At 32.8% G+C, this 26,176-nt stretch overlaps 3 protein-coding genes across 8 annotated transcripts; 2 read left to right on the top strand and 1 right to left on the bottom strand.

The window, feature by feature from the left end:
- The first annotated feature begins 195 nt into the window (after positions 1 to 195).
- Positions 196 to 16,916, top strand: LOC113846577 (universal stress protein PHOS34). The gene is made up of 6 exons (XM_027475015.1): positions 196 to 206; positions 8,124 to 8,139; positions 14,882 to 15,183; positions 15,284 to 15,393; positions 16,110 to 16,228; positions 16,820 to 16,916. Exons 3-6 carry the CDS (start codon positions 14,970 to 14,972, stop codon positions 16,914 to 16,916), a joined length of 540 nt encoding a protein of 179 aa, XP_027330816.1. The 5' UTR covers positions 196 to 206; positions 8,124 to 8,139; positions 14,882 to 14,969.
- On the bottom strand, positions 1,757 to 13,128 carry LOC113874257 (ubiquitin carboxyl-terminal hydrolase 17-like). Of its 6 annotated transcripts, none has more exons than XM_027512491.1 (11): positions 12,323 to 13,007; positions 10,273 to 11,464; positions 10,103 to 10,200; positions 9,782 to 9,867; positions 9,539 to 9,701; positions 9,329 to 9,449; positions 8,991 to 9,148; positions 5,115 to 5,199; positions 4,827 to 5,036; positions 2,838 to 2,899; positions 1,757 to 2,714 (listed from the first exon to the last, which is right to left on the bottom strand). In XM_027512491.1, the coding sequence occupies exons 1-11, from the start codon at positions 12,607 to 12,609 to the stop codon at positions 1,973 to 1,975; spliced, it is 3,204 nt and encodes a 1,067-aa protein (XP_027368292.1). In that variant the 5' UTR covers positions 12,610 to 13,007; the 3' UTR covers positions 1,757 to 1,972. The 6 variants fall into 6 exon arrangements, with proteins under 6 accessions (XP_027368292.1, XP_027368294.1, XP_027368290.1 ...); XM_027512493.1 differs by having other exon boundaries at positions 1,809 to 2,714; positions 10,103 to 10,191; positions 12,323 to 13,128; XM_027512490.1 differs by having other exon boundaries at positions 1,865 to 2,714; positions 5,115 to 5,202; positions 12,323 to 12,926.
- A 6,986-nt stretch (positions 16,917 to 23,902) lies between the features above and the next one.
- On the top strand, positions 23,903 to 25,953 carry LOC113874383 (aspartyl protease AED3-like). Its single transcript, XM_027512605.1, has 2 exons — positions 23,903 to 24,467; positions 25,175 to 25,953. The coding sequence occupies exons 1-2, from the start codon at positions 23,903 to 23,905 to the stop codon at positions 25,951 to 25,953; spliced, it is 1,344 nt and encodes a 447-aa protein (XP_027368406.1).
- The last annotated feature ends 223 nt before the right edge of the window (positions 25,954 to 26,176 follow it).

The following is a 26,176-nucleotide window of genomic DNA, read 5'->3' as shown; positions in this document are numbered from 1 at the left end:
AATTTTTATTGCTAATTATTGTCTTCGTTCCGAACTCATTTATATCAACGCTAAAACATTCTCTAAATCAGAAAAAATTTAAAAATAAAGCAAAAAAATAATAATAATTTAGAGGACTACGTTAAATAAAAAAAGTGAAATTAAAAGACCAATTGAAAACTTCACTTAAAATTTAGCTTATAATAATAATAATTCTTTTTAGAAAAGTATAATTTATTTTCTTACATTTTTATAATTGTCATTACAGTTTTTAAAATGCACATACAACATTTTTTTAATTCTAGTTTAATTTTTTTCATTCCACTCAGGAATGTATTGCATGTATGAATAAAGTTCGCACACTCTAAATTTTAGTTATAAGTAAAATTAAATATTTAAGCATAATTTACATTATTATAAAGATTAAATTATTTAAATTATTGCATGTGTAATTAAATATATTCATTTTATTAGATTTAGCCATGACTTAAGAGTGACTAATTAATGTGCTGATCGACTTATTAAAACTAAGGCTAAAGAAAAAATCTCGTTTTATATTTTAGAATCAACTTTTTTTGATTTACTTCATTTAGTTATCTAGAGGAGTTGCCTAGTTTTTAGTTTGTGTTTAGGCTTTAAGCTTTGTTTATTAAAAAAATTTAAAAAAATTAAATTATTCTTTAAATATTAAGTTTAAAACTTTTTAACGAGATCTTTGTGTTTTAAAAATATAAATTGAATCTTTACTCTTAATAATCGTTAAAACTTCATTAAAATTTGTTAAATTATACGAACGCGTTGAAAAATATAAATAAATTATAAAAAATCATTTGAAAAATAATACCATTAAATATATTTTATATTTTATGTGTATTTTCAAATAAATTTTAATAGTTTAGTAATAGTAACATTTATTGAGTACAAATGTTGTTAATTTTTTAAAGTTATAAAGATTATTAAAAAGCTTAAATCATAAAAACTTATTTAAAAACTCAATAACATTTACAGATTAATTTAACTTATTATAAACAAAATTAATCTTATTAAATTCAATTTATTCAAATTTAAAATTGTAAATTATAATCTAGAAACGTACAGAAGGGAGTTGTGTGGAAGATTGGGGTTGTATGATTAGCCCAGAGCACCGAATGATGATCTTGGGCCCATTGCCCCTTACCGTTCACAAGCTTCTTTTAGCCCGATACCAAACCTCATATTCCACTAAGTACACTTCAACTTTCTTTACCCTTTGTTTACCGAAAATAAGAAACAACTTTCTTTACCTTGCCCCAAAAACTTACAACTTTCGTTTACTCAAACAAATGTACTATTCCATTTGAAAAAGGTTGTAAACATGATATTGGATTTTTCTCATAAAAAAATACATGTATTCTTTATGTGAGGCAATGTTGGAACAAGTTCATGCCAATTGATCCACTTGTTAAACCATGCAAACCAATTTTTCAGCCATCAAAAGTGGACGTGTGGTAGATAAAATTAATGTTGAAAGAAAAATTATTTGTTGAATAGTAAAACACATTTACTTAAAATACAATTTATTTGGCTTTTGAGCCTGCTTCAATTAACCAAAAATAATTGTTTCGTCAATCATATAAAACTAAATATTTTGAACTGTTTAAATATCAATTACCAAGCGCGTGACACAGTTGTTTGTTTTATCTTTAATCTCAGTTGACGAACTCTCAAGCAGGATTACTTCTTGCAGAAAATACCAGCAGGTTATGCAAAAATCAGAAGCACGTCAGAGTTAATGGCAACCAAAAGACGAATAGTATTATATTCCTCGATATTTCAAATGTTTGGATTTACCGAAAAATAAAGTTCTTTTGAATTATTTAACAGAAAAACGTGAGGCAATCGTTGAGGAAAGGACGGTGATATTTTGCTGGGGAAAAAAAAGGGCACCCACAGGTATACATTACGTGGAGCTTCCATAGTTATTATTTACTGCTCAGAAGCTCCCAGTATATATTCAATCCGTTCTGTCCCTCGATTTTATACATGATACACCAGAATTTCTTCTCTCATTAAAATGGTTGGATCCTGCTCTCTGTATAGAGTCAGTCTCCCTAAAGCTAATACTCCTACTTGTATCTAACTTTCTATGCTCTCTAATTGTGTCAGGATGCATATGAGAAACAATTCCTCCATTCCTTTTAACATCCACTGGTCTGCTCCTGTACAACAGACCGTTTATCTCCACCCTTGGACCTGGGGGAGGTGGTTGGAGTTGGAACCCAGTTGCAAGTTGGAAAACTGAATCATTTGGGTCAACATCAGAAGAGGGCAAATGTCTAGAGTTCAAGTGAGATGATGACAATGCGGATGAAATGTCAGTATCAGAATTTCTCAATATGCCACCCAAGACACGTCCAGAATCACCAAAAATATAATCGGTAAAGTCATCAGTACTCGTTGAATCACAAGTGCTATCAGTACTGCAAGAACCTTCATCAGAATTGCTGCTGATAAGGGATGAATTATCACTTGATGAGTCTTCTTCCAAAATCCTTTTCAGGTGGTGAAACTTCGAATATATACTCTCTAAGGTGTGTGAACCAGCTGGAAAAGTCGAACTAGTCATATTTTCACCAGCACCAGAAAGTGTAGATACATGTCTCGACTTCTTTGCAACAGTTTTTCCATGGACTTTCCATTTTGAATCTGAAGATACTATACTGTTCCTGATTAATCTTGGGGCCCTAGGTGAGCACCTACAACGTGGTTCAGTTAGTCAGAGAAGCAGATTAGAGATGATATAATTAAAAAGAAATCTTACACAGAAGCAAGAAACAAGATATTACCCAAAAATAACAACCAATAATTAGATAGGTTACCTCGCATAAAAAAGCATGTATGCTCCTTTTGTCAAGACTCTTTCCAATTCAACAGCTGTCACCTGCAAGATAAATATGAGAGAAGATTAAATGTCTAAGTAATTGCTGCAGTGAAAATATCAACAGATAAGAGAGCCTTTGTCATTATTGCAGGCAAACACTTGTACCTATTAAATCCAAAAACACACTCCAACTACAACATTGGTATCCTTCAGTTTAGTGGTCAAACTAAATTTTGTGAATGACTAAATGCGTGTTTGGATTCAAGTTTACATGGTCATGAATTTATATTTATTTCAACACTACTAATTAAAACTGTTACATTAAATCCATGTTTACACGTTTTTTAACATGTTTCCAAACAAAAACTAATGCCTAAAACTAAGTCTTCTATGCAATATAAACACTACAACAGTTTTATCCCACTGGGTGAAGTTAGCTACATAGATCACAAAATATCCTTAGACTCAAAAACTAAATTTTCAAAGATATTATTTATCATGAAATCTCTTATAATGATCTCCTGAACAGGTCTTTCGTGCAATCTATATGATGGGATTTAATATAATGACATTGAAGATTTTGCAGATTTCCTTCTCCATTTTGATTACTTGATTGGTTTAATTGCTTATGTTAATTTCAATGTTTATCTGATGGTGAAAAGGTTCAACCTCGAGGTTTTAACAAGGGTAAGAAGAGAGAGCACTGATCTGCAGACATCTTCATCCATAAAAAATGATTTATAAATCTGAAGAAAAGGTTTTTGACATCAAATTGGCTACAGGATATAGTCACCCTCATTTTATTTGCAACTTTCTGAAATAGTTATAAAATAGTCTATTTCCCCATAATTAATATTTTTTCCCAAACAATAGCCCACTGTGCTAGGGTAGAATTCTGATTTGAAGACATGTTTGCACATTGAACTTTGAAGTAGCTCTGAAGAAAGGGCTACAGAGCAATTTTGCGTGGGGAGCTTTCATTTATGGACTCGGCTGAGGCTGGTAATAGGCATAATGCTATTATTCAAAGTTCTATTGTCATGTCTGACCACCAAAAAACATAGTTCTGTTGTCAACTTTGATTAAAAATTTTGCTTGAAAAAAAAATAATAGAATTATAGATTATGAAGTCTTAAGTCATATTTTATAAAATAAACAAATAATAAAAATCCACTAAGCTTATGTACTTGAAATTTTAGTCAAATGTTGCTGATAAGTACAAATTATCATTTTAGCTTACAAGCTTATTGGTATGGTAGTTAAAATCCTAATTTGAATCATAAAATCCTACAATTTTACGATTTTGGATGCCTTACCAATTTACATTGTGGCTCAGTAAAATTGTTGAAAAATCCCTCAAATCATGGAAATTTACGATTTCACTTGGATTCTGAAAATTCATCGAAAAGCCCCTTCTGTTGAATCCTAATGATGTAGTTGATGCCTCTTTCACATCTCTTTTTTATCAAACCCGATTCTCCTCAAGAAGCTTTGAACCTTAATGCCATTGTCAACATTCAACAGTCCCCCCAGTGTGTGCAGCCTGGTCTGCAACTAAAAGCAGCAGTGTACTGCACTGAGTTCAACCCTAATGCTGCTGTTCTTCTATTTTTTCTGTTTTGGTCTATTTTTTACCCACGTCGATGTATGACATTCTTATGGAATATGGATTATGATTTGTAAGTGCTACTTTATTTAAGTGCTTTTACTGATTTAAAGGTTTTTTTTCTCTAATTTATGCTATTTTATATACATAATATAAATTTATACACACACACACATATATATATGAATTTTATAAAATCTTACAATTCAATTTACGATTTACGATTTTCACTCTCTTTTACAATTTAAAGTAAAATCCTGATTTTAACTAGCTCTGTAGAATCATAACCCTTGGTTAAGGAAAGCATAAATCCGTAGAAATACATTTAAGAACCAAAGAAATCTTCTCAAGATATGCAAGAAAATTGAAACTGAGACTTACCAAACTGTCATCAACCTTGAACCACCTGCTTTGGAAATTCTTCACATAGCACACATAGTGACCCGAAAAAGCAGCATTCATGATATCCAAGTGAACAACTACCCCATATAGCCTGTATATAGGTAAGTCACTAGTCCCACTCATGAATGGTGCTAAGTCAAGTATTTCAGGAAACTGAATAGGTTTATTGAGCTTCCCAAATTTTCCAGACTGCAACACACACAACAAATATTTAATCTTCATAAAAGATATGTGGTAAAATCTTGTCCTTGAATTTGACAGAAATACCTGAAATCTCTTTAACGCAATTGTAAGAACATTAGGTGCCTCTAAAACTGTCATTTTCTTCTTGGCCTTCTCATAAGATTTACACCTGCTTAACATGGAAACCTTGATCAGAAATAGGAAACTTTTTCAACCACAAAACTCGACAGAAAATTTATGCATTAGTAGAGCTCCAAATAATATCCTAAAGTTGACCATACTTAACATATAAAAAAAGCTAAAAAAATGGAGAAACAAGAATGCATATTCTTTTGTAGCAATAGAATCCTGAACATGGTAGCAACAATATAAAACAAGTATGAGCTCATTTGATTTGACAGGTAGACTAATAAATCGATGGCACAAAAGCTGAGTTGTTTTTTCAGTACCTGTAAATTTGTAACACACATTGTGTGAAAGTTTTGAATGCATAACCAAACTAAAATGAAAGATGATGATCATTCAACAAATTTATAAGGAAAAAGAAAGGATTTAAACAAAACACAAGCAATACATTTCAACTTCCAATTTAACCGGTTAGCACTATTCAAAATTCCCAAGGAAGGCAATAACAAGCCACTCTAAACCTCAGCAGGAGTTTAGCACAAGCCACGTAATCAAATATTGGCAGACCTTAATAGAGATACTTTTTCTCTCAAAAAGCTGTTATGAAGTGACACGAATCCATGGTTATGAAAACCAGATCATCCGGTCCAACCAGTTCAACCCGGAACTGGACCAGGTACTGGTCCGGAATAATCACATAACCAACTGCATTAAAAACCAAACATAAACTGGACAAACCAGTTAAAAACAAAAAAAACTGAAAAAACCAATTGTTCAAGTGGGTGTAACTGTTCCTTATTTTGGCTTGAAAACAACGTCTATCAGTTATGTCCAACAAAAGTAGAGTCCTCCCACACATGAAAATGCTGTTCTAGCCAAAATCTCAAAGAAAAATAGCAGAAGGGCACAGTAAGGAACAGTTTGACCAAACTCCCAACCCCAAGTGCTAGTACTTTTGCATCTAGTCCATGTTTCTTTTTGTTTCTCGTTAAATCGTAAATTCCAACACTGGTATACTTATCAATTATCAATAAAGGCTGCTTAATAATTATTATATTATTTGTTATCTTTATTTATATATTTAAGACTAAATATTGAAATTTCTGGTTGAATTTAAATTTAAATATTATATTATAGATGATTTAGTTTTATATATGATGCCTTGTGACATGAAATTGTGAATATTATTTTTTTATTCAATATTATTTATATATTATACATATCTTTTGAAAAAATATATTATTTAATTATTACCAGTTTAACTAACAACAGTTCAACCAAAGCTGGACCATTAAACCTTAAACCAATGCCTTGACCAGTTCAATGACCAATCCGGTTATAAAAACTTTGCATAAATTAGATTCCCTTCTTTTCTTCATAATGTTATATTTTTATTTCATATTTCATTAACATCCATTTAGTTCTTAATAGGTAGTATAAATTTAGCAAACACATTCAAGATGGGGATAAAACATCAACAAAAATTAAAGTACTATTTGGCGGGTTTCTCTCCTATTAACCAGTTAGACACATGATGTGATCAAACCTGAAATGTAGTTGTTCACTGCTCAAGGTTGTGGATCCTAAGCGATGTTGTCAAAATTGTGAGTTGGATTGTTGAAGCATACAATTCAACAAGGTTTGCAGATGTTGTCAAAATTATGAATTGGATTGTTGAAGCATAAAATTCAACAAGGTTTGCAGCCTTCAGCACATCGCACACCTTTGTGCTGCAGTTCCTAGGCTCTACCAGTGCATCAACACGTAAAGTAATGGGAGAAGTGCTCCAAGATGCGTTGAAGCCCACATATGAAGTGGATCAGGTCGCACAGAATAGTTTGCTACCCAATGAAATCTCTATTCCCTCTCTCCCTAACACCTGAATCCTTCTCCCTCTACTTTTTCCTCTCTCAAAACACACTCATTTTTTGTGCATGGTTTCTTCTTGTTTCTTTGTCTTTTCTAATCATTGCTGCATCCCTTGCTGTTGTGGTTTGGTCATTGTTGCATGCTATTGTTGCTATGCACTCTCTTGTTGCAAGCTGTTGGCTTCTTGTCATGCTGCTTCTCTTTAGTATATTGTGAATCTTTAGTTGAAGTTTAATAAACAGGATTAGGGGGCTGAGGGGGTGGTGGTGGTTTTGTGTTTGGGTGGAGGGGATAAGTTAGAAGTGGGACCCACCTAAAAGAAAGTTCCCCTGGGCAGGGGCAGAGCAGAGGGAGCAGGTCATTTGATCTTCTTTTTTTTGTTAATTTTTAATTTTATTTAATATAAACAACCAAAATTTTATCTCAATAGGTGGTGTCGGGTAAATGGATCACACAAAATCATTGACATCAATAAAAAAAATTCTGAGATATTATTTATAGCTAGATCTCTCGTTTCATTCACTCTCTTAACTTGTGTATCTAGTGCCTTCACACGTACTCAAACCGCCTTAATTGATTTTCTGTCATCTTTTTTACGTGTTATTCCAATATTCTGACCTATACAATATTTTTTCTCATAAAATCACTTATTCATCTTAATATTCTCATTTCTACAATTTTCACTCTTTTGTTGTTCGTTAACACACAATATTCTCTCATATAAAATAGATGGTCGTATACCAGTATGATGAAACATTCTTTTCAATTTAATAGGTACTTTATGATCATAAACAATTCCTAATCAATGTTATCAATGGCAGAAGCATGGTGATCATAATAAAATAATAATATATATTAAAAAAAAACAATACAATATATCAAAAAACACTACAGGTCCCAATTTACTGGCCTATATGTAAAAAAGGATAATACCATGGCTGGAAAATGGAAAATGATGGAAAAGACAAAACAGCCTCGAACAAGATCCAGACTGAGTGAGAAACAGAGCACTGTTTGAAGATGAAAAACAAAGCACCAGAAGAAGCAAATAGTCGTAGAGTGTGAAAAATAGAGCACTATTTGAAGCAGAAAACAAAGTACAGAGAAGCAAAACGTAAAATAGATGTCGAAAAACAGGTCCCTCCACTCACAGTCCCCAGAAAACAGCCAGAAAGGATGTCTTCTTCAGCAAAAATGGTGTAGAAGGAGAAGTCAGCTTCAGAGAGCAGGAAGAAAAGCAGAGCACGAGAGCAGGAAGAAAAACGGAGCACGAGAGAAAAAAGAGGTATAGTACCATGTATTAGTATGCTTGCTCGACAGGAGAAGGAAGGAAAAAATTTTAAGTGGGACAGAAAGTCCATTTTGCCCATAAAAATGGCCCAAACGACACTCCATGAGAGAGAAACAATCCACGACAGCAAGTATTTTGCAGCCAACCACTGCTCTGTGCCAATGCAATAGCGGCACTATTGATAAGCATGCTTTGGGGTTCTTGAGTCACTTTGGACCGGGTTTGCATTGGAGGCCCATTTCGTTTTTTTGTTCTCAAAAACTAACATTTTCCACCATGGCCGCCATGGCATGTCCATCATAAATCTGCCATGGTTGTGGCAGTTTGGGCAAAAACCGCCATCAACATCCGCCATGGCACCATCATGGCCATTATTTGATAACACTGTTCCTAATGTCTTTCTCTAATTTAAGTTCCCAACTTATATTTTATGAGTAACATTTTATTAATTTTTCTATTATTTTGTAAAATTGATCCTAAATACCTAAACTTGAAGACCTATAGTATTGTGCCATCTCTAACTCTAACATCTAGCACATAACAATCATCTCTTATTTCTTACTAAAATTGTAACGAATGCACTGTTTTACCTTGTGAGTTACAAAATATTGAAAGTAAAGGTATGATCTGAATATATTGAAAATTTTCAAGAGGCTCCTCAAAGATCAACCAACCTGACACAGTGGTACTTGTTTTCTCCATCCAGAGTCTCAGTGCTTGTAAACTGTTGAAGGGCCTCTTCAAGTGTTGCTATCTCCCCTTCTATCTCAACAGTCAGATCCATCATCCTTTCTTGACGCTCAGATTTCCCCCCACATTTCATACATTTTATCTGCCAACATATTATCAGCTTTATGTCCATTGTCCATCTTACTTGCATCAATAGATGCTATATGACAGGTATAATAGAGTTGTATATTTGAAACACAGGCCAACACTGTATTGCACCTATAATTGTGGATTAAAACAAAATTTCAGTCACAATTTTTCTTCACATAGAAAAATAGTTTACCTTTGATTGAAGGTAGCCTCCAAAAGTTAGGCCCATTAAATTAGTTTCCTCTTTTATCGAGTCTGATGTGTTAGCCCCAGGTTCCATAAGGCAAACAGCTTGCATTGTCTCGACAGCAAGCCTGTCAGATGTTACACGACATATTAACTTGAGGTTTACAAAACAATAATTACAAAATATCAATGTACACAGATTCAATGATGTAAACACCTTAGAAATTCATGTGCATCTTCTTCTCTTCCATTACCAAGTTGACTCCCAATATTTTGTAGTTGAGAGATTATGCCCGTAGGTGAGACAGGAGATTTTGTGTCTTTGGACTTCAAAATCAAACTTTCAAACTCACAGGTGAAACACCATTTTTTATTTGCACCTGAAATTAAAATTATATATTAACGCAAGGGGGAAATTTGGCATATGGCAATTCGAATATGAAACTGAGTTCATACATACATGACTTGGAATGAAGTCCTTGGAGCAAATAAGCAGTCAGGGGTGGTGTAAATGCCAAGCACTGGAGTACAGCATTAGCATAACAGCTGCAAAATGATTGTAAAATTAAGAAAATAAACAAGTAAATCCTACAAGCGGGAAGTGATATTGATTTAAGAAGAACACTCAACAACTTAACAATTCTTATCAATCAATCAACAATATGGCAAGGGAGAAAATAATGCACAGTTGTACTATTAAATTACATAAAAAACATATTACAAATAAATACACATAATGCACAGGTTATCTATTTCTCGTAAACAAATCACTTCTAATTACCTGTTTCCACAATTTATAAGACCAAATGGCTGCAACTCCACTTTGTTCCAGTTATAAAGCTTGACAAACAAATCATACGGAAACAGACCCTGCATAAACTATTAATAGAAAATGTGAGATTATGGCTCCTTTAGAGACAAAAGCACATAAATAGAATGTTGAAGAGTAACCTTGTCACTGTATTTTCCAGTGATATCACTCCCAACAGTTATTGGAGAGTGTTTAGACAAATTTGATCCACTAAACTGATCAGCAACTTGCAGAACAGATGATGTTCTCAGGCCATTCTTAGAATTTGGAGAACAGCTAACAACCTGAGATGAAGTGGCAGTGCCCGATTGGATACCATTATTCCCAAATTTTGTACTATAATGTGAATGCTCTTCAGTTCTAGATACTAACTTAGCATCAGCAAAAGCACGTGGCAGATATCTACTTTCAGCTGACTTCAAGGTGCTACCAGGTTTGCTGACAACATGATTTGATACTGTAGAACCAACCATTTGCAAGTTACGGATGCTCAAAGCATCAGCACAATCTGAAGAATGAACACCCCCATTCTCTGAAGATGCAGATCCTGCACATGGCATACTGTTCACAACAGACTTTGGAGGAGAATCATCAGAGTAGGGTGGAAGCAGATCACTCTTAGAGTCATCTTTTATCCCTGTTGAATCAAGAGTTCTATTCCAAAATCCAGAAGACACTGTAGAAGGCTCAATTGTTGCCCCTTTCCTTATACTCAAACCTGAACTACCAGTTGATGTGTACTTGTTCTCTTCTTTACCAAAATCAGGTCTAACTTGATTTAATTTATGCATTGCAGGACAGTCATCTACTGAATCAACCAAACTAGCAAACATAGGTGACAATGGAGTGGATAAACCAATGCTATTATGATTTGAAGCAGAATCAGTAATTTCATGGGTGGGATCCCCAAAAATATGTCCGTCAGATCTTTCATTCTCATTTGAAGTGATACTCTCACAGAAAGAAGAATCATCAGATGATTCAGTAGCACTAGCAGAAGCTGAGAATCCAGAGAATGAGTTACTAGATAATTCAGAATTTGGGTCCATAATGTTCTCCCCTTGAAGTGACTCAACTCTTACATTATCATCCTTTGCACGTGAGATTTCAGGACAGCTCATATTAGACAATGGGGGTCTCTCAGAGGATGTGGTGCAGTCTGTGCTTTCAATCCGAGACTTCTCATCACGGATTCCATGGTAGTCTGGTTCTGCTGCCGTCTTTCCAAAATCACCTACAAGATCATTAGTCTGGCAAGTTGTGTTGGGCCTTGGAGGATGGCATTCATCTTTGTGACCTTGACGCCAATGAACAATTTGGCACTTGCCAGAACTGAAACACATAAAAACAAAGGTGATTATGGACATAATAATTTTCTAAAAATACAAAAATAGAAATTTGCAAAGGAAAAACAATGGTTTGGGCCATTATTGTAAGTTAAGCCATTCAACAAATTGCGCAAGAACACAATTCAAGCACTAATAGCATGTTTGGTACAGCTTAAATCAGAAATAATTGATAACTGATTTAAAATCTCTCTCAGCTAGCTGGTAAAAAAGATGTTTATCTCTCCAAAATAACTTAAACCAAACACACAATAACAAAGGGTCTTTTAAAAATGAGGGGCCATTGATTCAAAAATTCCAGCTATCATACTTCATTCTCCAAATTTGAAAGAAAACAAAAATTAAAACGTAGCATTTGTCTTCCACAAGGATTATATACGAAAAATAAATTCTCCAACTGCCAACTGCTGTTTTGTCATTTGTCCACACATCACTTACAATACGATTTTGAGTTCCACTGGCAATACCCATCTTTTAGTAGAAATGAACAACCAAGTGATCTCGTGAATGTTGATCATATTCAAGAATTGACTAACTGAAGGATCCCAACCACGCAGATGCAAACCAAGACAAAATATTTTGCATTTTCCTTAGTGGATTACAAGCAAAATTATCATATCGTAGTGTTATTCACAATGGTGGCAACTAAGTTGCAACCCATCACCCAATTCAAACTACCCAAATCTCTTACCACAGGCCGAAACCTAATGGCTTAACTAGACTTGAGTTCAAGCAACAGAGAGAAAAATTATGTAACACAATTTAGCAAAAATAGCAAGTAAATAGAAAAATCTCGAAGCGTGAAGTGATAAGAAGAAACTCAAAATAGAAACCGAGAGCGTACCAGTAGTGAACCGCTTTGCACCGCGCGCACCGCGTCGTGGTGGGGCAGTAACACACGACACATCGTTTTTCCTTCGGAACTAAAACGGCGTCGTACTGGTACGAAGCCTCGCTCTCGGCCCTGGCAGACTCCTCCTCCGCGAGAACCAGAAGCCTCTTGATCTCCTCCGCCCTCGCCGCCGCGCTTCGCCACTTGCGACGCAGCACGAAGGCGATCGCCGGCACGACGCAGAAAACCACCGCGACGAGGAGCAGGCTCGAAAACCCTAGATCAATGGTGACACGCATTTATCCAGCGAAGGAGACGAAACCCTAGGGTGTCACCGCCACAGGGGGCGGCGACGGTGGCCGAGAAAGCGATCGCGGTAAGGGTCCCTAAGTGTTTGGACGGTGACGGAAAAGCGAGTGAGATTAGCAAGGTAAAGCGAGTTTGGTGGTGAGAGTGAGAGAGGCATGTAGCTCGCAGACGCAGTGTGAAGATTGATGACGTGTCACGGCAAGTGTTTGCAATTAAAACGAAGAGGAAGAAGAAGGTGATGTCGAATTGAAACTGTTTTTGGAGTTGGAACAAGCTACAACCCCAATTTCATTCCGAAGATGAACCAATTTTACCGTTTTGGGATTTTGCTTCATTTTCAGGAGAGAGAGAGAGAGAGAGACGCAGAAATAAAATAATGATTTATTATTTTTTTGAGATTGGTCGGTTACGGAATTTAAGAATTTGATGGTTGAGGGAAAGGAATTTCGTTTCCACGGCATCAAAAACAGTGAATTCTAACTTCGCTGGTCAAATGTTTGTGGCGCAATGGCATATAGTCCATGCTTCCACGTCTTTGATCTTAAATATTCATTATTTCATATTACAGCTACTGTTATTTTTCGTGTTATTTATGATTCATTAATTATATTACTTTATCATTTGTATATGTAAAATTCAGATTATAAAATAAATGACATTAATTAAATGCATATGTAGGGAAACGAATTTTAGAGTCTAATTTGAATAATATTAAAAAATATTAGTGTCTAAACTAAAAATAAGTAGATTTAAACCTTTAAATAGAATTCAAAACATTTTACTCTGTAAGTTTATTAAACTAATTTCATTTAAAGGTGTGTTCATAATCTCATTTAATTGACATTTAAAAAGTCATACTAAACCTTAAAAACTATTTATTATTGTAAAATAATGATAACAAAAAAATATAGAGATAGAGAGAAAGATAATTAAAGAGAGACAAATAATAATTATCTTGATTATTCATTCACATATGAAATATTTATATAAACTAATGAACATTAATAAGATAAACTAATAAAATTTTTATTCTATAAAAGTATTTACATTATCCTCTAAAGATCACAATGTTATCAAATAAAAATAAATATATTTAAGTCTTTAAATAGAATAAGCATATAATTTTAAAACATTTCTTCATCATAAAGTGTAAGTTCTTAATCTATTTTATTTAAGGACATGTTTGTAATCTCATTGTTTCATATTAGACCCTTGAAATGTTTATTATTGTAAAATAATACTAATAAAAAATATAGAGAGAGAAAGGTAATTAAAGAAAGACAAATTATAATTGTTTGAATTTATGAAATATTTGCACGAACCAATCAACATTGTTAAGAGAAACTAGTGAACTTATTATTTTATAAAAATATTTGCATTATCTTGTGACGATCATTCTTTTTTCAAATAAAATAAGTAAAGCTATATTAAATCAAATATGATAAATGAAGATTAACATCCATAAAAGTTATGTTTTTCATTGTACTTCATTCGTAGATGACAGAATATATTTGGTTAAAAGCTTACTAACAATATGGTACAAAAATTTAGGCTTTATTTGAAATTTCTGGAGGAGAGAAAAGATAATGGTATAAGGAGTAAAAGAAGAGAGAGGGTAACAAAAAAACTTTTTAATTTAGAGAAACTTAAAAATATAATTTTAAGAGAATTTTATAATATTTATAAAAATTATTTATAATTTAAAAACTTTTAAATAAGATTACTATCAAACAAACTTTCTCCTTTCTTTTTTTTTTCCTCCTAAAATGAATCCTTTTAGTGAAAAAAAAGAAGAAGAAAAAATACAACATTTTTTTAGCACACTATCAAATATTGTCTCAATAAAAAGTTCTAATAAGTAAAATTTTTAGGTGAAAAAAAAAAACATAGTTAAAAAAAAAAGAAAATTACAACGTATTTTAATTGAGATCTGTTGGTCCACAAACTTCAACGTTACATACAAGCTTTTTAAATTTGTAGTAGGAAGAACCCTGGCAAATAAATATAACAAATTATCATTGGAACTAAAAATTGTAAAAAGAATTTAAAAAATGTTTTAAAGTACTGTTAAATTTAAAATAAAAATATTTAATTAAAAATATAAAAACAATTATTCTATAAATTCTAATGCATTCTAATATAATTTTGATAAAGAATAATTACTTATCAAATCCTTAATCAATATACTTATGGTACTGGTTATAGAGAGAGAGAGAGGGACTCAACTTAAAATATTACAAATAAACATTGTCCCGTTAAGAGAAGACTCGTCAGAGAGAGAGAGAGAGAGAGAGAGAGCAACCATCAAATTCAACAATCGGAAGTGAAAAAGTAACACAATCTGGCAGCGATGTCGGAAAGTGGAAACCTTAGTTGCGTGTTAGTGGCGGTGGATGGGAGCGAAGAGAGCATGAAGGCGCTGCGTTGGGCATTCAGCAACCTCAAGCTGCGATCACCTACACCCGATTCCACCCATTCTCCTTCATTCATCATCTTCCACGTCCAGTCACCGCCCTCCATCGCCACCGGCCTTAACCCCGGTCCCATCCCCTTCGGTGGCCCCAGTTCCGTACATTTATTATTATTATTATTATTATTATTATTATCATCTTTAATTTCAATTCAATGTTTTCAGTCTAAATTTAAGATCCATCGTTTTAGCAGATGACCTTGAAGTTCCAGCGTTCACTGTAGCCATCGAAGCTCACCAGAAGCGCATCACCGACGCCATACTTGACCACGCTCTGGAAATTTCCCAACAACTCAATTTCAATGTACCATCTCTTTTCTTTTCCCTAAAATTTTACTTTTACAATACCCTCTCCCTTTATCTTTTAAAGAAAATTTGGTAATTTGCTTTTAAGTTTATCTAAACTATATAAGAAATATTATGAGGATATTTTTATTATTATGCGCCATTTGCCACAGAAAATGTTCGAGTTTGAAATTGCGGGAACGATCTTTGCAATTGAAATATATATTCAAAATAAAGGAATGGGTAGATTTTATTTTTTTACGGCTTTCTTTTTTACGAATTTAAGGATAGTGACAAAAATTAGTCATTATTTTAGAGATCTTTCTAATTTAGTGCTTGTAATATTGTTAATATTAGAATAAATTATTTTAACTAATAGATTTTTACTGGTCAACATTTTTCGTCTCCTCACCTTTATGACTTTTTTGTTTCGTTGAGTTGTCATTGTCCCTTGAATTCATCCTTTTCTGTAGTGAGCCGTGACTAAGGTTGTTTTGTTTGAAAGTTGGATAAAATTAATTTTTTTTAAATTACTTTTAAGTGGTTAGGCGTATATATTTAACTGTGAAAATGCGTTAAAAGTTATCTCCTTAATCATAAATTTTATTTTGGAACATAATAGTGCCATAGTATGAAACGGCAGCGTCGAATGCCACATTTTTGTGTTAAAGTGTACCATTTCAAGTTATTGTCGGTTCTCATAAAATGTAGTTGACTTATCTCCATCTATGGCAGAGTAAGGTCAGGACCCATGTTGTTGTTGGAGATCCAAAGGAAAAGATTTGTGAAGCTGTGCAGGATTTGCATGCTGATGTACTTGTGATGGGGTCTCGTGCATTTGGCCCCATTAAGAGGTACAAATTATATAGTGATAAATCTTGATAATTGCCGGAATGTAACACTTAAATTTGCACACATCACATACTTTATGCTAGTTTTGACAGCACATAGCATAAATGACTTGATGTACAGGCTGGACGATTTTTCCCTTTATAAGAATGTTAAGAAGTGCTAAAACATTGTGGACCCACTTTAATACATTGGAAGAGCTTGGAACTTTCTCACTTACATGCAGTTATACCTTTCCCAATAAAACGTTTCAAACTTTGTTGGCAATATGATTCTAGCAAATAACTAATGTAGCAAAGTGATCTCACCCTTGCTAAACATGCCAGTAAAGTTACAAAGGTCCTCAATACTGTACATAACCAACTTCTGAACCTTTTAATTTGTTTTCTTTATCTTCAGTCATTGTCTACAGCTATAGATAGTTCTGCCTCCATTTGCATTTTAGACATGAGACCAAATGCTCCACATCTTACACAATTACATCAAACCCAGTATTTTTAATTGTTTTTAAAATTTTAAGTAAGTTGAATTTTCAAGAGGGAAACTTTTTTGACAATCCACCCATAATATTGCTTTTTTTTTTTCTTGGCTTGCAGGATGTTCCTGGGAAGTGTTAGCAACTACTGTGCCCACCATGCTCAGTGCCCAGTAATTATTATGAAGGGAAAGGACATTGTCGATGAGAAAAACTAATACTCTCTCTGTGCTATCAGGACTCTTGATGAATAGGTCTGGCCACATTTTTTTATCTTGCATGATCCTTTAAATTGTTTAGGATTTGAGAGAAGAGTATCGTGGTTAATTTTGGCAGAACAACCGAGGGGTCTATCTTATATTTGTTAATCAATATAATTTGTGTGGAGAGAGGATATATGTTTTTTAACTTCTTAGGCCTTATATATGTTTGATAACTTCCCTCCGTATTATGGAACTTTAAAAGTTGAATTAGGCTGTTAGAACTGCTACTGGTCTCTTAAATGAAAGATGGCATGGATTAGATATGGCCTTGATTTATAAGGACTCCCTTATAGGTTTGAAGTGGGAGTGGAAGTGTAAAACTTTGTCTCGGAAGTTGGATTTTTTATGAGTGATGTGGAAGCAATATATTTTGTTTCTATATTTCAGTTATTCTTTTATGTAAGCTACTTGCTAGTAATAGATTTATGTAAGGGATGCCTTGATTTGAAGTACGGTTTTCATCCAATTTAAGGATTCTGAAGGCTATAAGAAATGATCAGTTTTTCTTTCTTGTCCTCCTTGTTTGTGTATTTTACCTCTTCGTCCAAAATTTTTTCTCCATATTTCTCGAGTGCATACATAATCTGATGATCAATTTTTGCCCTTCTCCCTCTCAAATAATGGCATCTCTCATTTGATATACCTTTATGTATATATACATGGAGATTCCTTCAGTAGCCTTTGTTTTTTATGAGGATATCATTATCCTTAGCAACAAGCAATCACTATACAGTCATGCGTCCATTTAATTAAAATATAAAATACAAAAACAACTTGCTGTGTCTTGTATGTAAAGTGAGACGTGACTATTTCTCTTTTCCTTCGATTTAGTTGTTTTTATATTTTCTAGAACTCACTACACCAGAATCCTGCCATCCATTTCAATTAACACAGTAATGCGGTTCTGAAAACATTGATTTCATTTTTTTTGGTAGGATGGTTGTTGTTGGTTTTATGATAAAAAAAGTAAAATAAAATAAAATAAAAAGAAAATGTGCAGAAATTGTGAGAAAAATAAATGAAGAAAAAACTCAATTTTTATTCAATAGCAACAATATATTTATAATAAGTTAAAAAAACATAAATTAATTACATAACCAAAAGATTTAATAATAAATTAAATTATTTTTAAAATATTAAAATTATTTATTAATTATGATACTAGTCAAATAACTGAAATAATAGAAAATAACTTACAAGAGTTTAAAAGTATATTGTTAACCATTGTCAAATTTCAGTCACTGCTGCTGCATCCTCGCTTGCCAAATTAAACAGTTCGAAGGCTTTTTCATGCTTGGGATTGAGATTTGCTTGCTTTGCTAGATTTGTGTTGTACCTCAGCGTTGAAGCTTGCCTTTTCGTTGTGCCATTGCTAATCAGGTCCTGCTACAAGTACATGTTTTAACATTTTGTGGAAGAGGCTGCTGTACGTGTGAAATTGTAGCAGTTAAGAGTGCTTTACACCTGTGCTTTTACGACTTTGATTGTTGTTGCAATTTGTTAAAAGAGAGATCTTTGACTCCACAAAGTTTGTATCTGTGCAAGTTGTTGTTCTGATGTGCAACCAACTCGACGTTAGTCACGATAAATTTTTCAAATATGGAATGCGACTAGTGTCTCTAGCGATATGACGTGTCAAACTTAATATTAACATGATTTATGAAAGAAATTTAGAGTGCATTGGCGGTAGTTGATTAACTTTCTAACAAGAAGAGATACACAAATGGTTCAAGGTCATAAAGGTGAAAATAAAATAAATCATTTAAAGAAATTGAGTCATTTAGATATGATTAATTTATCTCATGTATCAAAAGTGCTATCAATGGACATTACGATAGAATCAGACTATTAAATGAATAGTCATGCTTAGTGGTGTAATGTATTATCACAAAATTAAGTTATCTCAATTTTATCATATTTTTTATATTTGAGTATTAATGATGTTATATGTCAGTTCAATATTTATGGTATAACATTTATATTTAATATTATAATTAAATATTAGAAAAATCTATAAGATTACACATAAAGAATAAATCACTAACAAAGTTTAATTATAATTAAATTGGAACAATCACTTAATCGAGTCGGACTAATAAGGAATAAGCTCAATTACTGATTAACGTTTATTATATATATCTTTTTATAAATATAACATTAAATGCTAAACTCTATTATGTATTAAAATACTTTCTCCTTTATCTACTAATATAGTGATGATAAGAATTTTTAGTAAGAATATTTATGTAAATACTTATAGAGATGTGGTTGTCACTATTACGTTTGTCCTCAATAAGGTATTTTAAACTCCCATGATGTTTGTCCTTAATAAGATATTTTGAACTTCTATGATGTGATTGAATCCTTTGAAACATAATTTTTGTGTGAACATTTACAAAACATAAAATAAAATTGTTCACATAATAAAGAAAAATGAGAACCATGATCGTAGCAAATAACATTGACTATGATTAAAATTGGGATTGGAAAAATGTTATGTCTGATCACATAATAAATGTTGAAAGAGTTGTAGATGAATGTATAAAAGGTGCTGTGAGAGTAGTTTTTATCTTCAAAAAAATTGAGCCACCTACATTTGGTGATATTATAAAGTGTAGAATAGTTAGATAGTCTTATTGAAAATGATGATGAGGAAGGAAGGAAAAAAAAATCCTAAATTCAAAATGCTTGAGGATGATGGTTGCATTTTGAGTTAGGTCAAATTTTCACTTCAATGCCTATTCTAAGGACAAGTATAGAAGAGAATGCCAGGAACAAAAGAAAAATGTGCACTTAGTAAAAATAATAATAATAAAAGGATAGTTACAAAGTACATATCATACACCAATTTTTATTACCAACAAATCAAGGAATAGCTCATACTATCAGGTTGTTAGGTTAGAGGACACAATCACCATTGAACAACACAAATTAGGCAAGGAAACTACAAGAAAATTTAATTTTGGTTATGTCATTGCGCCACCATCATTCGCCATACCACTCAGCCACATTCCACCATTAGATTCAAATCAACTCCTCCGCTGATCACTCCTAAATCGACGCCTATGTTTGCCTCTTGAAAAAGAAAAATGGATTCATTATTTGTTTGATATCGACAATAACTTGGATCAGTATGATCCTCCCTTTAGTTATTGAAGTAATTTACTGATCCTAACTATCACATTTATAATAAAGCAAAGTTTTAGTGGATTTGAATTTAAAGTTAATTTTGTAGCAAAGCAGAACAAAGATTTGCTTCTTGCACCTCAGATTTTTATTGACCCTCTCAAATAAAATGTAATTTTGTCAGTTAAGAATTATGTGTCTCATCAGCTAGTTATGAATGAAACTGAATAATTAGCAATTAGAGATGCTTTAATTCTTATAATCATTTATTTTGTGTTTGATTAGTTGGATAACAAGATTCATATGGTAACAAAATTTTTTAAAACATTAATGAGCAACATTTTATCATGAAACTATAATAATTATAAAGATATACTGTATGTTGTAAATTCTCATCTCAAGTTCATAAAGTTGAAGATAATTTCATTTCTTAAACTTGAAGTATTGCCTAACATTTCACGTTAATTCAATCTAACAGACATTATCACATTTTCGCACACAAATTTTTCCTTATTGAAAATATTCCTAAGTCACTTGATTGCCATTAATATGGAAATTAATAATAATAATAATAATAATTTCTTTTTAATACACTATACATTTCAATTATGTAGAGACTTATAATAAGAAATGTTCAATCCATTAATAACTTGATTTACATTAATATTAATTGATTCTGAATGGTTAAGTTTTTATACTTCTTCAAATAAATAAAAGAGTGTGCAACCTCCGTTTACCAGATAAAAAGTTAAGTTAATTTTCTCTTTCTCTTTCCTTTTCTTCATCATCATCATTAATATATAATGCTGTTAAATCTCGAAGATCACAGCTGAAAATCAAGTTATACCACAAGTATAATAAAATTTTCTTTTAGGTTAGTATTCTCTTTTCTCTGATCCTTACGTTTTATTGTTTTAACATTTTAGTTTTGTTTTAAAAATTAGGTTAATTCTTAAGACTTATTTATTTATTTTATTTACTTGTACCCTTATTTAATGATTATAAAATTTCAATTTGATTAATCACTTCATATTCTCATTATTTTTTTCCCTAGTCTCTTAACAGTAAATTAATGGAGGCATTTTAATCAAAACCTTATCACGTACTGCATCAATTAAGATTTTCTTAATTTATGAATAGAAAAGGGGGGGGGGGGGGAGGAACAACATTTATCATGACAAAATATGTCTTTCCTTTCAATTTTTCAACTAAAATAAAAATATATAAGAGACGAGGGCTTTATAATACGGACTGTGGAATGTAATGTCTCGTGAATCTAGGATGGCCCCATTCGGGGAACTCCAAGAGTAACTTGTGGGAAGTTCATGCATGTTTGGTTTGTGTTGGCTTAATTGTTTCGTTTACATTTAGAAAATTTATTTTTGTACTTTAAAATACACACTTTTAGAAAAAAAATGTGTAATTTAATATATATATATATATATATATATATATATATATGTGTGTATATTCAATTATACTATTTAATTGTTTTAAATTAATTATGCACACATTTCAATTAATTTAATGATTCAAAATTAACATTAATTTTACACAACGTTAGACTAAAGAATATAAAACCTTTCTTACCTTGGATTCCAAACTCCAGCTTTGGCTACGCTTCATTGAACCCGGAAGCATGACAATCGACCGTTAAAAAGGACAACACTAATTTCCAAAAAGAAATAAAGGACATCACATGGAAAACTTATTTTATTTACAATTTGAGGAAGGCTCAATGTTGTTGCTGTTCAGTTAAATTTTATTATTAATATATATTTTTTATTAATCTAATTAATAATTTTAAAAAATATATTCAAAGATCAATTAATGAAAAGTAACAATTACTACATTACACACAATCTTTGGCACGAAGAAGTTATCAAGAAGGGATTAGAAGAACAACTAGAGCTAAAAATATCAACATGCATTGCTGTTCTATTGCAAACAAATGGAAATAATTTATAATTATTTGTTTCTCCCATTTAGTGGAGACCTTGATTTAATCTACACTAGACCTAAATTAGGCAAGCCTTATTTATTTAATATAGGTCAAGTTAAGACTTCTTTTAAAAGCGTACTTAGTTAAAAAAAGGCAAGGCTTCAGACTATTAACATGTCTTTTAAATTTAATAAATTAAAACTTATTTATATAAATATAGATATTTTTATTTTTATTGTAATATATTAAAAGTACATATTTATTGTTAAACTCATTAATTTAGATATAAGTTTAAGTCCATTAATTTAATTTTAAAAGTAAAGCTTGTATATATTTAAAAAAATTAATTACAAAATAAGCTTTTAAATTTTATAAGTTTAGTCAGAATTTTAAAAAGTCAAGAAAGACATTAAAAAATAATCTATATAAAAATAATAATTTAATTTAAGAATTAAATTAAATTTAAATCTTACAAAACTTAACTCGATTCACCCTTTTTACCCTAATGGAAGGTTAGTGAACCTGAAAACATGTTGACTCATAAGGAGCTGGGAATTGAGTGGGTCCATGCATGCATGGATTTTAAGCAAATAAATGAATGAAAGTGTTGAATGGGATTCCCGTGACCGACCACATCCACATCTCATGCACGTCCATCTAAGGACAAAATATGAAGAAATGTTCATTTATTAATCCTCCCTACAAATTAACTCATCCATCAAATTATTGCATGCATCTTACTCTTGTCTAATTCTCATCCATCCACATATTCTTTTCATACAGTTGTATTTGCAACCTCAAATACACATTTTCAATTTCAAAAGAAACTTTTAATTAGGCACGGAAAATTATGGAATGGTCTGAAATCATCAACATTTTAATGATCTTGGTCAATTATTAAGTAACCCGTAGTTAATTCTTAAAAAGATTAAGCACGACCTTTGTTGCATAAAATGAAAAGTCTATAATTAATGGTTGTAGTGTATTGAAGAGAATAGACACAATGCAGAAAGGGAAACATAAAAAGGTTCTAGGGCTCAAATCAATTTTAGGATGTTTCACACTTCAACCTATAGAAAGATGCAACAGAGAAGGGGTCTAGATTCAGTTTAGGGAAACCCTCGATACAAATGCAATGGAAAACGAGAATAACAATAAGTGCTTAAGATTCAATACGACTTCGGATAATTTCATATTGGAAAGACTTTATCTAATTATTCTCGTACTGTTTGCTTTCTAAGTTTAAAAAATTATAAACAGTCTCTAAACCCTTATAAACAATTATAATAACACATAGTTTAATATTTTAATTAAATTTATATATTCCACATAATTATGAAATGGCTAAACAAATAACACACGTCATTTAATAATTAATTCATTTAAAATGGTACTAAAATCCATTAAAAATCAGAGGTACCGTAGTCTGCCTTAGAAAATATAATATTTTAATTTAATAATTGAAACTGTACAAATAGTGAAAAATAATAATGCCTAATAATTGATGGACTAGATATTTAGTAGTATTATAGAAGAGAAACATCTTAATGCATTCGTAACCCTTAAATTTAGAAATATCATTAAACAAAACAATTTTAACAATACCATACAAACTCCTCTCTTGCATTGGGAAACATTTTTCTTAATATAGTTATAATTTAAAAGATTACATTTTATTATTTAACAAAAAAAGTCAGATAAACAAACATATAATTCTATTATTTAAATAATTAAAACAATAATAATATATAAAATGTGTATACACGGGCTAAAATGATACCAAAATTTGTAACTCTAGTATTAAAGGACTCGCCCCATGCATGCACCCTATCTATCACTTGGATACTAACTTCACTCACCACAGAGACAAACAATGGGTGTGAAGCACTTCACCACCACCATCATCTTCTTAATAGTAATTAACCTCTCCACAATAACCCATGCCTACGATGATCCATGCGCGTCTCAACCCGACGATTCAGACGTGACGTTGATTCCCATCTACGGCAAGTGTTCACCTTTCAACTCCAATCCCAACCCCATAACGTGGGAAAACACAATCATCAACATGGCCTCCAAAGACCCAGAGAGGCTCCAATACTTATCCACCCTCGTCGCCAAACGGAGCAAAAAGCGCGTTTCCGCAGCCCCAATCGCTTCTGGTCAGGCCTTCAACATCGGCAACTACGTCGTCCGAGTTAGACTCGGCACACCGGGTCAACTCATGTTCATGGTCCTAGACACCAGCACTGATGAGGCCTGGGTCCCATGCACCGGCTGTTCCGGTTGCCCATCCACCACCGCCTATAACCCAAGAGCCTCCACCACTTTCGGTGGATCAATAGCTTGCTTCGCCCCACGCTGCACCCAAGTCCGTGGCGCCCTCCCTTGTCCCTCCACCGGTTCCACTGCTTGCTCCTTCAACCAATCCTATGCTGGTCATTCAGAAAGGCTCTTCACTCAAATTTTCTTCAACAACATATTTCTAAATACTGATACATTGTTACCCAATGAGAATTAAGCAAAAATTCTAATCGGTTAATCAACAGGGAAAACTTGTTATAAGAAAGTATAATATTTAATTAGTTAATGATGATTTATAAATACTTTAAAAATTTTAATACATATTTAACACTTGTTATTATTTTTAATTTTTTCATCACATCTCTTGTTAAATTTATTGTTCTCTCTGTTTTTTTTTATCTCTGTCTCTTTAGGCAAATACACTAAGCAGGTGCATATAATCTTTTTTCCTTAACTAATATCACATCTAATCTTAATATTTTCAAAAGTTATTTATTAATTCTTTAATAAAAAAAATTAAACCCTCACATTCCATTTATGGAGTGTGAATTATGTAAAAAGAAAAAAAAAATAAAGATGTAATAAACAATAGGATAAAAAGTAAAAAATATTAATATTAAAGTTACTTTTCAATGAGTAAGACTTAATTTATATAACTTTTTAGTAAATAATAACTAAGACTCAAAGTGATCCTGAATTTAGCAGAAGCTAGAACTCACATAAGTTTCCGAATTAAATTGAAAAGAATGTTAAAAAGACAGGATTTTATTTTTATTTTTTTATATTTAGATTGTAATTTGTTTACCTTATACCTTTTCCTTACACGTTTCTTGTAACGCAGGGTCCTCATTCTCCGCCACGCTAGTGCAAGACTCGCTCAGGTTGGCCGTTGACACCATCCCAAACTACGCTTTCGGGTGCATCAACTCCGCCTCCGGTGGGTCAATCCCGGCCCAAGGGCTACTGGGCTTGGGCCGCGGGCCTTTATCGCTACTTTCACAAGCCTCATCACTCTCCTCCGGCGTCTTCTCCTACTGTCTCCCGAGTTTCAAGTCCTACTACTTTTCCGGGTCCCTCAAACTCGGGCCCACGGGTCAACCCAGACGAATCCGAACCACCCCACTTCTCCGAAACACGCGCCGCCCCTCTCTGTACTTCGTGAACCTCACCGGAGTAACCGTAGGCCGGGTCCGGGTCGCTCTACCCAGCGAGCTTCTAGCGTTTAACCCATACACTGGATCCGGAACCATAATAGATTCGGGTACGGTTATAACCCGGTTCGTGGAACCGGTTTACAATGCAATCAGGGACGAGTTTAGGAAACAAGTGAAAGGGCCATTCAGTAGCATCGGAGCATTTGACACGTGTTTTGTGAAGAACTATGAGAGGTTGGCACCGTTGATAAAATTTCACTTCACGGGTTTGGATCTAACTTTGCCGTTTGAGAATAGTCTCATACATAGTAGTTCTGGGTCGTTGGCTTGCTTGGCCATGGCGGCAACACCCAATAATGTGAACTCAGTGCTTAATGTGGTTGCCAACTTGCAGCAACAGAACCTTAGGATTTTGTTTGATACCGTTAATAATAAGGTTGGCATCGCTCGTGAGCTTTGTAACTAACTAGCTACTATCTTGGTAATGGTAGGTGCGTTTGTTTGTTTGTGTCTTAGGTTCTTTTGGTTTTTGGATCTTGTTCTTGCGTGCGAGGATTAGGTGTGGTGAATAAAGCCTTGTTAGGGTTAAGTGCTGTGGAGGTCTTTTGGCTTTGGAAGATTCTCGAAATAAACGTGCTCTTATTTCGTGTGTTTGTTGTTTTGATATTTTTTTGCCTAGCATCGTCGAA

The sequence above is a fragment of the Abrus precatorius genome, unplaced genomic scaffold (genome assembly GCF_003935025.1).
Source record: "Abrus precatorius isolate BTA unplaced genomic scaffold, Abrus_2018 Scaffold8, whole genome shotgun sequence".
Classification (NCBI taxonomy): Eukaryota; Viridiplantae; Streptophyta; class Magnoliopsida; order Fabales; family Fabaceae; genus Abrus; species Abrus precatorius.
This window is presented reverse-complemented; position numbering and strand designations above follow the sequence as displayed.

Excerpts from the sequence above, each read along its gene's own strand:
- LOC113874257 (XM_027512489.1), bottom strand. The coding sequence starts at position 12,609 with ATGCGTGTCACCATTGATCTAGGGTTTTCGAGCCTGCTCCTCGTCGCG. Across the intron at positions 11,465-12,322 it reads TGCAAAGCGGTTCACTACTG|TTCTGGCAAGTGCCAAATTG; the intron begins GTACGCTCTCGG and ends TATGTGTTTCAG. Across the intron at positions 10,201-10,272 it reads CTGGAAAATACAGTGACAAG|TTTATGCAGGGTCTGTTTCC; the intron begins GTTACTCTTCAA and ends TTCTATTAATAG.
- LOC113874383 (XM_027512605.1), top strand. The coding sequence starts at position 23,903 with ATGGGTGTGAAGCACTTCACCACCACCATCATCTTCTTAATAGTAATT. Across the intron at positions 24,468-25,174 it reads CTTCAACCAATCCTATGCTG|GGTCCTCATTCTCCGCCACG; the intron begins GTCATTCAGAAA and ends CTTGTAACGCAG.
- LOC113846577 (XM_027475015.1), top strand. The coding sequence starts at position 14,970 with ATGTCGGAAAGTGGAAACCTTAGTTGCGTGTTAGTGGCGGTGGATGGG. Across the intron at positions 15,184-15,283 it reads CATCCCCTTCGGTGGCCCCA|ATGACCTTGAAGTTCCAGCG; the intron begins GTTCCGTACATT and ends TCGTTTTAGCAG. Across the intron at positions 15,394-16,109 it reads CCCAACAACTCAATTTCAAT|AGTAAGGTCAGGACCCATGT; the intron begins GTACCATCTCTT and ends CATCTATGGCAG.